This window comes from Cupressus sempervirens, chromosome 7, assembly GCF_028749045.1.
Source record: "Cupressus sempervirens isolate cs-2001-9-10 chromosome 7, ASM2874904v1, whole genome shotgun sequence".
NCBI lineage: Eukaryota > Viridiplantae > Streptophyta > Pinopsida > Cupressales > Cupressaceae > Cupressus > Cupressus sempervirens.
In genome coordinates this window covers 231606060-231620079 of record NC_143124.1, presented here as the reverse complement: position 1 = coordinate 231620079, position 14020 = coordinate 231606060, and the positions used below count along the sequence as shown (strand labels likewise).

The following is a 14020-nucleotide window of genomic DNA, read 5'->3' as shown; positions in this document are numbered from 1 at the left end:
GTTATGGAAGTTTTGGTGATGACTATTCTGAGATAGAGTTTACAAAGGCATGTTTTGGTAAACTTGTTATATCTCTAAGTAGAGTGGTTATTCTAAGAAGATGAAGTTAAAGATGTGAAGAAGACATTCTAAGGATGTTGTAGCTAAGCTTGCTCGCCATAATGTTACATGTATGGAAAGTTATTCAAGTTAGAAGATGAAATATTACTATTATCACTATGTGTAATGTGTTCTTAATGAGGTCCTATAATAATTAATTGAGAAGGTGTAATAGCCAACTTAGGGAATTGTTTTATTGATTTGGTATAAAGGAAGGACATTTTCCTTTATCATGTAAGAGATGTATGAATGATTGAAAGAAGCACAAAGAGTGGAATGCAAGATAAGTAGAGTAGAGTGAATGTGAAGAAAACTTCATTGCCAAGGTTTTATTATGAGATGTGAAGTTTGATACTTGGATCTAAGGTTTGTGACTTGGTCTACAAGGTTTGACAATGATTGGTCTAGTTGACAGGACAAAGGAAAGAGGTTAAAGAACAATACAGATAATTATTCTATAAAGAATAGTTGAAATATTAAAACTGGACAATGAGTTCAATGGTCTTGCCCATGAATTTGTTTGGACAATAGGTCCTTCTATCTTCCACAACTCCTAACAAGGTTGGTACAACTCCTAATAGGGTTAGAATCTTCTAACAAGGATTCAAAGTCTCCTAACAGGGACTCATATGTACTAAATGTTGTAATAGACTCCTAATAGGGTTCATCCTCTAACAAGAAATATTTATATTAGTAAATCATCTTGTGGGCATCATTCCCACTAGGGTTTTCCCTCTGATCAAGGGTTTCCCTAGCTAACATATCTAGTGTAATTGTGTATGTGCATCTTAGTATGGTTGTTGTTTACTTTGATTGAATGGTTAAGATTATTTAAGGTTGATAATTATAGGATAACTGATTCACCACTTCCGCCCCCCAAGTTATACCAGTAAACTATTATTTATAACAATTGATATCAGAGCATTAGGTCCTTGAAGATAAAGCTTAAAAACTTTGGGAGATCCATGGCAAACATATTTAGAAAGGATAGTTCAAAGTTAAGACACATCTATTGTGTATGGGTCTAGGATATTGGATCTTGATAAAATCATAAAAGATAATCACTAAGCTAAAAATGATTTGGAATCTTGTACCGAGAAAGAAATGGAATTTTTATGTGTGACATGAGAGCTAGAGAAGCACTATTGGCTGCACTTCCTAAAATTGAGTATAACTAGGTAAAATCATTTAATACTTCTCGTGAGATTTGGAAAGCTTTGGAAAATAGTCTTGAAGGTGATGAACATTCCAAGAAATTCAGGGTACAAAGCTAGATTTGTGCATTTCAAGATGCTAAAATGATGGAAGATGAATTTATAAGAATATGTGTAGGCAGGATATTAGATCTCATGGAGGAACCAAACAAGATGATGAGGTGATCTAGAAGATATTGAAGAACTTAACACCATCATTTAAGCACGCAGTTCCAATGATACAGCAATTGATCACCTATACTAAAGATTTCACAAAGGAAACATTACTTGGGGACTTGAAGTAGTTGAGAATGAGCTTAGATAGTTCAAAGAATTGACTAGAATAGAAACAACTTTTAGTGCCCTAAATATTCGACCTAACTTATCAAGGAGCACAAGTGCTAGAGGAGACTTTCCTAGTAGTTTCAGATATGATGAGGGCAAAAAGATAGGAGTAGCCCTTGTGCTAAGAGTAGAAAAGGATGGCAAGAAAATTTTTAAATGTTGGACTTGTAATGATTTTGGTCATTATGCATCTAAGTGTCCTAAAAGAGAGAAAAAGTACAAAGGATAGTTTAAACCTAGAAGAGATAGAGAGTGTTTGTATGAAATGAAGAAGATGATTCTGATGTACAAGCAGTACATGCTAGTGATGATGAAATGGGATTTGTAGTTATTAAAGAAGAAAGTCCAAAGAAGATGGCTTTGGTATCACAAGATGAAACAAAATTTGACTAGATAATTGATAGTGGTTGTTCACATCATATGAATGGTGATGTGAACAAGTTTGTTGACTTCAAAAGTCATGATGGAGGCATTGTCAGAGTTGGAAACAATGCAATGTGCCATGTTAAAGGTATTGGATCTATAACTCTTGATGGTAAGACTAACACTGAGGATGTATATTTTGTTGATGGTTTGAAACACAATCTTTTGAGTGTTGGACAACTAGCAGATAAAGGTTATCAGTTACAGTTCACAAAGATGACATTCATGATCAGAGACAAAGATGGAAAGATAATTGGAATATGAACAATATCTAGAGGTAATGTATTTCAGCTGAATCCAACTAAAATAACATGTTTGGTTGCTAAGGTAGATGACAAATGGTTATGACATAAGAGATTTTGTCACATAAACTTTCACAACATTGTAAAAACTTGTAGTATGGTTGCACTTAGAGATTTGCCTAAGATTGTTAAGCCTACTAACACAATTTTCAAGGAGTGTGTATTGGTAAAGTATACTAGAACTTCTTTTCCCAACAAGAAGTTTACTACTACAACAAATTTGGAGATTGTACATACATATCTTAGTGATCCTATGAACACTAAAGGATTCTATGGTGAAAGGAATTTCATGATTTTAGTTGATGAATTTTTTAGAATGATGTGGGTTGCATTTGTTAAATAAAAATATGAGGCATTTGATAAGTTCAAGATATTCAAGAATAGAGTTGAGAATGAATCGTGTATGAAGATTAAGTGTTTAAAATCAGATAGAGGAGGAGAGTTTACTTCAAATGAGTTTAACATCTTTTGTGAAGATAATGGAGTCAAAAGATAGTTATCAGCTTCAAGAACCCCTGAACAAAATGGCATTGCACAGGGAAGAAATAGGTCAATAACAGAAGCATCAAGAGTTACGTTACCTGAGAATGATGTATCCAAGATGTTTTAGAGAGAAGCTATGAATATACCAGTCTACACTATGAATAGAGTGCAAGTCAAAAAAGACACAAACAAGACCCCTTATAGACTATGGTTTGGTCACTCACCTACAGTTAAATATTTTAGAATTTTTGGTAGCAAATATTACATCAAAAGAGATGATGATATTGGTAAGTTTGATGCTAGAAGTGATGAAGGTATGTTTCTTGGTTATTCATTGAAAAGTAGAGCCTATAGATGTTATGATCTGAGAATTAGACCATTGTGGAAAGTAAAAATATAAGAGTTGATGAGAAATTCAGGATACAAGAAAGAGTAGTTGATCGCAAGGTAAAAGCACAAACCCGTGTCACCCTTTTCTAAAGGAAAAGGCTAACAAAACTATAAATTTTCATCTTCAATGACATAAAATTGGTATTATTATTTTGAATTTGAAAATGAAGTAAACTAATGAAATGGTTAGAAATAGATGAAGTTTAGGATTATAATTTTTAATAATTATTTGGAATAAGAATTAATACATTTTCCTAATTTTTATACAAAATTTTTTAGTTGCTGAAAAATGTTGAAAATTAGGGGTCTAGTTCCCACCACAAAATTATATGAAAATAAACTTATTTAACTTTGATCTTAGACTATGTTATAGTTAACATACTTAGCTAGAACATTCAAAAATAAAAATTGGCTTTAGACCTATATTTTCTCTTTTATAATTATTCAAATTTTAACACACTTGAAATCAATATTTTTCATCTCTCACCACATTTTTCAAAAAAAATTTATTCTAACCGAGATAAAAATTATATATTCTAGAAGAGGAATCTCTCTTCTAAAACATCATATAATTTTTTTGATATGATTTAATTGTTTTTCTTTGTCAAAATTGACATCTTTTCGAGTGTTGAAATACATGCTTGTAGAATTTTTTAATTACAGTATACTATATCTAATTAAAAGACTATAAAATCTATATGAGAATGTTCTTGACTTTGAGATCTATAAAATGGTATTTATCTGTAATTAAAAACATATCATAAAAAATAGTAAGAGTTATTGAAATGCCACTTTTCTAAAATAATTTTTTTTTAAAGCAATTGGATACAAACTAGTATAAAACATGTTCTAGTTGGAAAAGTGTGAGACCATATATAACTTAACTAGAATGAATTTATTTAGATCATATGTTTGAAAAAATAAAATTTAGATATAAATATTCAAATTCCATCATTCTGATAAGTTAGCCTGAAAGGTGACATAGCTTTGTACTTTTACTCTACAATTCTGAAGATAAGAATGTTGTTACTAAATCAAGGAATGATGAAGTATTCTTTGAGACTAATAATGATTTGTAGAATGAAGGAGAGAAAAGGCATGAAAAAAGCTCAAAATCTTCAACAAAGCTAAGATTTGAGATAACAAATCCTACTTCTAGTAAGAATATGACAAAGAAAATCATCCACCAAAGTAGATCATTAGAAGTAGAGATAAAGGTGTGATGACAAGAAGTAGAATCAATGAAGAACTATATCTAATATCTCAAGTTGAACCAAAGAATGCACGTGAAGCATGTAAAGATGACTATTGGAAGCAAGCTATGAAAAAAGAATTGGATCAGATGTTGAAGAATGAGACATTGGAATGAGACATTGGAACTAGATATTTTTCATCTATGTTTCCATCAATGCCAAAGGGGGAGATTGTTGGAAGCATGAATGTTGATGATACTTCTATGGGAGAGTATTGTAAAAACATGATTAGGTCATTATCATGATGATATGTTACAAATTCATGACTATGTTTTTCATTGATGTCAACATAGCATTATTCTACGGTATCTCACAGAAGAACAACAGTATGATCAAGTTGGTAAAGACAACTAGTTGAACATTTTCACTAAGCAAGGTGAAAGGAAGATAATACTAAGTGTCTAGTATATGCAGCTAACCTCAGAAGCATAAGATATTAAGTCTGGAAGAAGTTGTGCAAGTCTCGGTGAAGATTATTTTGAGATAGAGTTTACAAAGGCATTTTATGGTAAACTTGAACTATATCTCTTAGCAAAGTGAGTATTCTAAGAATCCAAAGTTAAAGATGTGAAGAAGACATTCTGAAGATGACGTAGCAAAGCTTTCTCATCAAAATGTTACATGTATAGAAAGTTGTTTAAATTACAAAGTGGAAGATTACTATTATCACTAAGTGTAACATTTTCTGAATGAGGTCCTATAATAATTAATTGAGAAGGTGTTATAGTTGACTCAGGGAATTGTTTTATGGATTCAGTATAAAGGAAGGACATTTTCCTTTATCGTGTAAGAGATGTATAGATGATTGAAAGAAGCATGAAGAGTAGAATGTGAAGATAAGTAGAGTAGAGTGAATGTGAAGAAAATTTCATTCCCAAGGTTTTATTATGAGATCCAAAGTTTGATACTTGGATTTGAGGTTCGTGACCTGGTCTACAAGGTTTGAGAGTGATTGGTTCGGGAGAGGATAGAGGAAAGAAGTTAAAGAATAATACAAACAATTATTATGCAAGGAATAGTTGAAAGATTAGTTGGACAATGAGTTCAGTGGTCTTACCCGAGAAGTTATTTAGACAGTGGGTCCTTTTGTCTTCCACAACTCCTAACAGGGTTGGAATCTCCTAACAAGGACTCGAAGTGTCCTAACAGGGACTCATATGTACTAAATTATGTTGTAATAGACTCCTAACAAGGTCCATCCTCCAATATGGAATATTTATATTAGTACATCATCTTGTGGGCATCATTACCACTAGGGTTTTACCTCTAATCAAAGGTTTCCTTAGTTGATAATACTCATTATGTGGGGATTTGAATTTCTTAAAAAAGTACTATCACTTAACTACCACATTATAAAACTAATTTAATATTTTTATGATATTAAATTTTATATTGGTTTGGTAATTTTAGAATATGGTAGAAATTTATTGTTCACATATTCTTATTTCACTCATCCTAATCATTGCATTCATTACTCATAGCAATGTCAAATAAGTGAATAGATCTAAGGTATTTTTTTCCTTACTTTTTGCACTTGACTATAGTGTTATTTGTATATATCTCAAAATAATATATGTGGACATTAAGTGTGATACTAAATTATGATTAAAATATTCAATCATTTAGATCCTTGTATTCATTACTTATAGCAATGTCAAATAAGTGAAAGCATTTGTGGTATTTTTCTTCTTCTTATTTTCTACACTTGACCATAGTGTGATTTATATCTCCTCAATATAATCTCCTTGTGCATTTTCTACCTTTATATCCAAAGAATGTGATGTGCTCTCTTATTCCTCATACTCACATGACGTCAACTAGTATTCAATGTGTTCAATTCCAGCAACTTGGGTCCATGTGCCCATGAAAGGTCCATAGCCATATGTGGCAATCTATCCATAGAGTGAACTTAAAACATGTGATATTATTATGATTAGATCCATTTATCCATTAAAGGCCCATATAACAATCCATCCATGGTGTGAACTTCAAGCAAATTACTATGACTAGATCCATTATGATATATAAGTTTAGATTATATTCATTATTTGAGGATTTGAATTTGTTAAAATAGTACTATCACTTAACTACCACATTATAAGACTAATGTAGTATTTTTATGATATTAAATTTTATATTAGTTTATTAATTTTAGAATAGCTATGGTAGAAATTTATTGTTCACATATTCCTTTTTCACTCATCCAGATCATTACATTCATTACTTATAGTGATGTCAAATAAGTGAATGGATCTAAGACATATTTTTTCTTCTTTTTTTCCACATTTGACTATAATGTGATTTGTATATATCTCAAAATAATATCCATGGACGTTGATTGTGATACTAAACTTATGATTAAAATATTCACTCATTTAGATCCTTATATTCATTACTTATAGCAATGCCAAATAAGTGAAAGCATTTATGGTATCTTTTTTCTTCTTATTTTTTACACTTAACCATAATGTGATTTGTATCTCTCTCAATATAATCTCCCTACACATTTTTAACCTTTATATACAAGGAATGTGATGTGGTCTCTGATTCCTCATGCTCACATGACCTGAACAAGTATTCAATGTGTTCAATTCTGGCAACTTGGGTCCATATGCCCATGAAAGGTTCATAGCCATATGTGGCAATCTATCCATAGAGTAAACTTAAAACATATGATATTATTATGATTAGATCCATGTATCCATTAAAGGCACATATAACAATCCATCCATGGTGTGAACTTCAAAAAAATATTACTATGACTAGATCCATTAGGATATATAAGTTTAGATTATACTGGAGATTTGAATTTTTTTAAAAAGTGCTATCACTTAACTACTGCATTATGATATTAAATTTTATATTAGTTTATTAATTTTAGAATAGCTATTGTAGAAATTTATTGTTCACATTATTTTTTCACTCATCCATGTATCATTGCATTCATTACTTATAGAGATGTGAAATAAGTGAACGGATGTAAGATATATTTTTTCTTCTTATTTTCCACACTTGACTATAGTGTGATTTGTATATATCTCAAAATAATATCCGTGGACACTGATTGTGATACTAAAATTATGATTAAAATATTCACTCATTTAGATCCTTGTATTCATTACTTATAGAAATGTCAAATGAGTGAAAGCATTTATGGTATCTTTTATCTTCTTATTTTTTACACTTGACCATAGTGTGATTTGTATCTCTCTCAATATAATCTCAGTATAATAACTAGAAAATAGATGTGCGGCCACATTTTTTCTTCACTATTTTAATAATTTATAGCCATGGTTAGATGTTATTAGTGTACTTTGGCCCATGTTGTGTGTCAATGTCACATTAATTTTTATTTTAAAATTTGTTAGAAGTAAGAGTCATTTGTATGTGTTAGGTGGAAGATAAAATAATTATTTTTTAAGAAAAATCTAATCACGTTCTTACAGTTGTAAAAAAAGATAAGGTTGTAATTAATGAATGATAGACTATAATTAATAATAACATCATTTTTTATGTTGGAAAAATATTTGATTTTCTTTTGAAGAAAATTGAATTTTATTACTACTAAAAATAGTAAAGTCTGATAGAATTAATGAAAATGTGATTTATAAAATAATGAGAAATGAGAAAAATATATAAACATTTGACTTTTCATTTATTCTTTTAAATTCTATGATTTGATTGGCTAGTTTAATTTAAAAATTGAATTAAATAAATAGAATAGTATCCTGCCTTACGAACTAAAATTATGACTTTTTTTTAACTAATATGTTTGATTTTTTTTATAAATGATCATATGATCATAATTCTTTTAACATTAAAATAAAAGTTCAAACATTAATTCAAAATAAATTAGATGTCAATTCAAAATTAAATTTACATAGAATATATAATATATAGTAATAAAAAAGATAATTATAAATTCTGTTTCTTTCTATTGTAAATATAAAATAAAGACGTTAATGATTAATTCTCTATTCTATCAAAGAGCCATAAACATGTAAGAAATAGAAACATAAAATTGTTTTTTAATTAACCTTCGAAACTTGTTGGATGTACCCATTGCACACAAAAGTGCAATTATTAGTAGTGAGTGAGAAACAACAATAAAAAGACCAAAACCATGAACGGGCCTGATTGTTCAATTATCTTGGCTACGTACGGATGCAAGGACAGTGAATGATGCTTTCCGACACCTCGTCCTCTTAAATATAAAACGCCTTGGGGAGCATAATAAAATAAAACTATTATTAATTCTCTAAAACAGTAAACTAAAACGTCATTATTAAGCACAATAAAAATGTAAGTAGTCATCAAATAGAAGTGGAATAACATGGCATATTTTAGTTGTTGCTGCATTTAACGCTTTCGAATGCATTTCTCTAACATTGAATGATGGAAGATGAATATGTGAAACGGATACGGCTGTAGATAAAGCATAATGCTGTGAAACGAATATGGGTCCACATCTTACAATAATAGACTTGCTTTAAAGATGAAAGAGAAAAATGAACATTCCATCAAAAAGATGTTGAAAATAAATTGACAGAAAGGAAATTCCATCCAGAAGATAGCACTGTTTCACCGCTCTCTTTGGCTATTCCTGTTCAGTTGACATGACATGCTTCCTTATAATATCCCTCAATAATGCAACATGCGGCCCTACAGATTAGAATGCATGTCCTCACTTTAAAGAAAACATTAAAATAGACATACCGGTCATAAAGATGTGGAAAATATATAATATCCCTCAATAATGCAACATGCGGCCCTACAGATTAGAATGAATGGCCTCACTTTAAAGAAAACATTAAAATAGACATACCGGTCATAAAGATGTGGAAAATATATGACCGTAAAAAGATTTTCTAAAAATATTGGTTCTATGACTAAACACTTTTCAAAAGTGGTAGTACATGTCATATTATAATTTGTTGCTTTTGGATTTGCCACAATCAAATCTAGAAGCAACAAATTATATTCTAATGGATTGTGGAAATCTAATAAGATTGACATGTCATATTGTTTATGATATTAGATCTGCAGAGATATACAAATTTGATCGAATTTTGTTCCAAGAACACGGCAAATTTGTCCATGAGAAAAAGGGATTAATCCTTTAATCATTGCAACAAATCGAAAAAAGCTTATTTCCAATTCATATAAATGTTTCAATCTAAAGCATAGAACTCAAGAGCGCATAACCAAGAAAGACCAAAGTTTTTCAATATTATTGAAAACTTCAGGCATCCAAACATAGACATTAATGTAACAAGTAATATGTGCGAGCTAACAAAGTTGCACTCGAAGTTGCTCATTTGTAGGAACTACTCAATCACTAGGGCAATGCTCCTCGTACTATCATGAGAGTTCCTCTTGATGCCTCAGCGAAGACCTCAACGCCCTGTGGCCGCTGTCCTCGATGCCACTCCTTTGGCTGCCACTCGCACACCTCGCACTCCCAGGCTTCCCGCCACTGCTCTCCCAGTGGTGGTGATGGCGGATGGAGGCGCTGCTCAACTTCTCCACCCCATGGTGGTACTGGTTGGTCTTTGGCTCCTCCTCCTGGTTCTCATCGTGCGCACTCTAGGAAGTGGCCTCGCCTGAACCTAGCGATTTCTCCTCCACAACTAGAGGTTAAAGATGTGAAGGCTGTCACTAGCCCGCTCTCCAATCCTAAAGATGATTGGGGTTTTCAAGACAAAGATGTTTCACCACCCTCGGTTGGCACTGTTTTGGCAGTCTAAGGTTGCCTTATATGTTTTTCTTATGAATAGTTTATGTTTCCGGCTGCAGCCATATTTTTAGTCTGGCTTTGAACTCTTTCGCACGGTGATCTTGTATCCCTCAGCCCTTTTTTTGTAAATTGTAAATGAATATATTTTATTAATAGAAAAAGTCACTATTCATCAAAATATTATATTTGTTCTGAATTCAAGCCCTAATTTACCCCCAATCCACGTCAAATATTGTATCTGATTCCATTTGAAGAAAAGTTTGTGAGTCCAACAAAACAAAGGTAGTGGAAGTCACTTCAAGTCTCTTTAACTAAATTAAGGCATTGTTTGATAATGCAACGAGACTCACATTGTCACTCATTCTGGAAGTGTCGTATTCCTCTGACTTAATTTCTCTATGGAATCTCTTCAAAGTCCTTTTTCTTCCACCTCTCCTTGAAGGTTATGCTCATTTTCCTAAATCAAATTGTTTAATAACATTATAAAGACGAGTAATGAAGGCAAGAGCACGGAAATCTGAAGAAATTGCCATGGCGGCTGATCTTGAGCAGCTCAACGAAGGAATCGATCATGAGGCGTACAACGCCGCATTGAGTCCGGAAATAAAGATAGCGGATGCTCAACTTGCAGAAAAGGTTCTCAAAAGTAGAACACTTGGAGGGGAAAACACCCTTCTCCATTTAGCTGCCGGTGTGGGAAATCTATCATTCGTTCAACAGATCCTGCGAATCAATTCTCTGCTTCTAAGAGCTAAAAATGCTCAAGCAAATACAGCATTGCACTTGGCTGCTCAGGGAGGCTTTCCTCAGGTGGTAAAGCATCTGCTCGAACAAGAAGAAAGTGGTGTGGATGTCTTAAACAAGAATAACGAGACGCCTCTCTTCAAAGCCTGCGAAAGCGGCGATTTACCCACAGTGACGCAGCTGTGTAAAGGAAAAACGCCAAGGCTTCTGCAAAGGACAGTGGACGAGAGAACCTGTCTATATGTTGCAATAAACAGAGGAGATTTAGGTGATTGTTTTGAAAAAATTATGTTTTTATTTGCTTGGATGATAGTATAGTCCTAGTTTGTTTAGTAATGGAGAATTTGGTTTTTTGAAAGATAGGTTACATGATTAAATTCTGAGAGGGAAAAGAATGTACACCTTTCATATTAAAAAAAGACTTAAGACCCATAAGAAAGATGCAGGACAGGGTAGTCTCCTATTACTATAAAATGTCTATAAACTCATTTACAGATTGTTCTGTATAATATACTAAAAAAAAATCTTTCTTAAGATTGATGCAACACTACCCAAAGACTGTCAATGTTTCCTTGTTTAAACAACTATCAAACTTTTGGCCAAATAAATATCATTCCATGTCCCAAACTTTGTTCACTTGAAATGGGTTAAGCACGGCTGTCTATTATGTTTCAGCTAGTTTGCAGTTTTTACAGTTGTTTTATTCTATTGTTCTTATAATGTTTTTCAGCTTTGATCTATTCACTGTTGGTAGCTGTTTTATACATTGTGCATATGACGCCCGATGGCTTTATGCTCCTTATGTTCATGTTTTTGAATCTTAGTTGAGGTTTTTATCGCTTGAGCAACAGGTAAATCAGGCATTGATTAGCTTTAACCATTCTTGAACAAGAGCTTCCCAAATTTAAGGTAATGATTTAGGATGTCTCTTTTACAGATCTGGTGGATTGGATTCTAAATTTGCTAGATGCAAATGATTTAATCCAAGAGAAGTATAAACATGGAGATACAGCCTTGCATATAGCTGTTGCCAGGAACGATGTGCATATAATAGGGCGGCTAATAGAGACTAAACCCCAACTTTGTTACTGTGTGAATGACAACAAAGAAACACCGCTTTGTATGGCAGCGAAACTGGGACATTTGGAAGCAGTAAAAGAGTTGATAGAGTGTCGGCCAGATGCTGTTGAAATACCAAATAGTTGTGGAATGAATGTGCTCCACTTAGCTGCACAAGCTAGCCAAGTCAAAATTGTTGAATACTTGAATAAAAAGGTGTTTTTATTAGACTTGGTGAGTAAGGGGCTTGAGACGCCTCCAGAGGAAAAGTACCTGCAAAGTAGAGAAAACACAGGTGCGGCCGTAGAATTAGATCGGTTTTCTAAGATAGGTGAAGGAGACACGCCTCTGCATATTGCAGCAAGGAAAAAATGCTTCAACGTAAGTTTCTTTGTAAACAAATATTTGGTTTATTTCCTTGAAAAAACTATGTACATGTAGTTGTTTAGGGTTTGTGTAAGATCTCTTGGCCGGATCTAGCGAAGTATAGAAATAGGTAACATTACCGATTTCTATGGATTATTATTTCCAATGCACTGAATTTATATGTGCATTTTGTAGATGGTGAGTTCGTTGCTGCGTATCCGGGGAATAAACAAATTTGCCCTAAATAAGCAAGGCTTAACGGCCCTGGACATTGTGAGAGAGAACACGCAGTATCACGAATCTGACAAGATAATATCAGTGTTGGCTAGTTATCCTTCCAAGCGCAAGCCTTTCTTGTACAGCGCTCCAAAGGTGAGCGCAGAGAAACATGAGGTTGCAGTAAAGACGGTAGACAAAACATTTGACGACAGACGCAACGCAGAGTTAGTGGTGGCAGTTCTGTTAGCAACAATGTCTTTTACGGCGGCTTTCACTATTCCGGGCAGTTTCGTGACGGAGGTAGAAAAAGGAGAGTCAGATAAGAACTTGGGTGCACCAATTCTGCTGGGATTAGACTCATTTAAGCTTTTTCTCATTTTTGATTGCGTTGCATTTTTTCTGTCTCTCTTTGTGGTGCTGATGTGGCAGATGAGTACACCTATCACAACAGGGAATAAGATATTATTCCTCTGCGCTACCAACCTGTTGGTTTGTGCCACGTTTGCCTTTACGGCCTATGGCTTCATGGCTGCAATGTACGCAATGCTTGACCGCAAGGCTCACAAGCTGGCTTGGTTCATTCTTGGGGCCTGCTTGATCATATGTGGTTGTGGTAATTTCACCTTTTTCTACATGGTTGGAAAGTTTTCGGTGAAGAAGGCCAGATTCAACCACCTCAATGGTCTACTTCCTTTTCTTCCCGAGCTTCTGGGGGAGTGGATGTGGATGAAGCTAGAAAGATTGGGGCTTTTGGACTTGCTGCGTCGGTCAATAACCAGGTGGCTCTCCATCTTTTATTGCAATCGCAATGATGATATGGCTGAGAGGAATATGGCTAAAAGTAATGACGGAAAAGCCCACTCAGGGATTAATAAGGTTTGAAAATTTACTTTTACAAGTCTTTTCAGTCAAGTTACGTACCCACGTTACAATTCTTGGTTTTGTGCCGCTAGTTGAAGTATGCCATCAGTAGCCTCCGAAGCCTGGTGTCAAACACGATTTCAATCGTGCTCAAAGTATGTAGTGCAATATGATCTATGTATTGCAATATGAGTGTAGAAAATATGTACAAAATATGTGTGTGATACATATCCATGTGAAGATATTCGCATGTTTTGAACTAATTCTATATTTGTATGTTTCACATTGAATACGAGAGATCCAAATGTATGTTAATATAGATATTAGTTTTTTTGGGCTTGTTTTTTTTTTTTGGGATGGATAGTGTTTTTTTATTAATAAATAATATAATAGTTATAATTTATAAAAAGGGTTGGGGGATATAAGATTACTCTATGAAAGTTCACATGATCGAAGCGGGGGATATTAGCTAGTTTAAATTAAACATTTAAATGTACTCTTAACAATTGAGTATGTAAAATCTAAAAAATATAGATACAAATTAAT

At 33.1% G+C, this 14020-nt stretch overlaps 1 protein-coding gene across 1 annotated transcript; it reads left to right on the top strand.

Annotated features, from left to right (window-relative positions):
* The first annotated feature begins 10563 nt into the window (after nucleotides 1-10563).
* Nucleotides 10564-13793, top strand: LOC149546357 (protein ACCELERATED CELL DEATH 6-like). The gene is made up of 3 exons (XM_089791171.1): nucleotides 10564-11237; nucleotides 11907-12409; nucleotides 12590-13793. Exons 1-3 carry the CDS (start codon nucleotides 10721-10723, stop codon nucleotides 13493-13495), a joined length of 1926 nt encoding a protein of 641 aa, XP_089647297.1. The 5' UTR covers nucleotides 10564-10720; the 3' UTR covers nucleotides 13496-13793.
* Nucleotides 13794-14020: the final 227 nt, after the last annotated feature.

What these genes read in the sequence shown, in the direction of transcription:
- LOC149546357 (XM_089791171.1), top strand. Translation starts at nt 10,721, where the DNA reads ATGAAGGCAAGAGCACGGAAATCTGAAGAAATTGCCATGGCGGCTGAT. An exon ending in AATAAACAGAGGAGATTTAG is followed by an intron (nt 11,238 to 11,906) that starts GTGATTGTTTTG and finishes TCTCTTTTACAG; the next exon opens with ATCTGGTGGATTGGATTCTA. An exon ending in CAAGGAAAAAATGCTTCAAC is followed by an intron (nt 12,410 to 12,589) that starts GTAAGTTTCTTT and finishes TGCATTTTGTAG; the next exon opens with ATGGTGAGTTCGTTGCTGCG.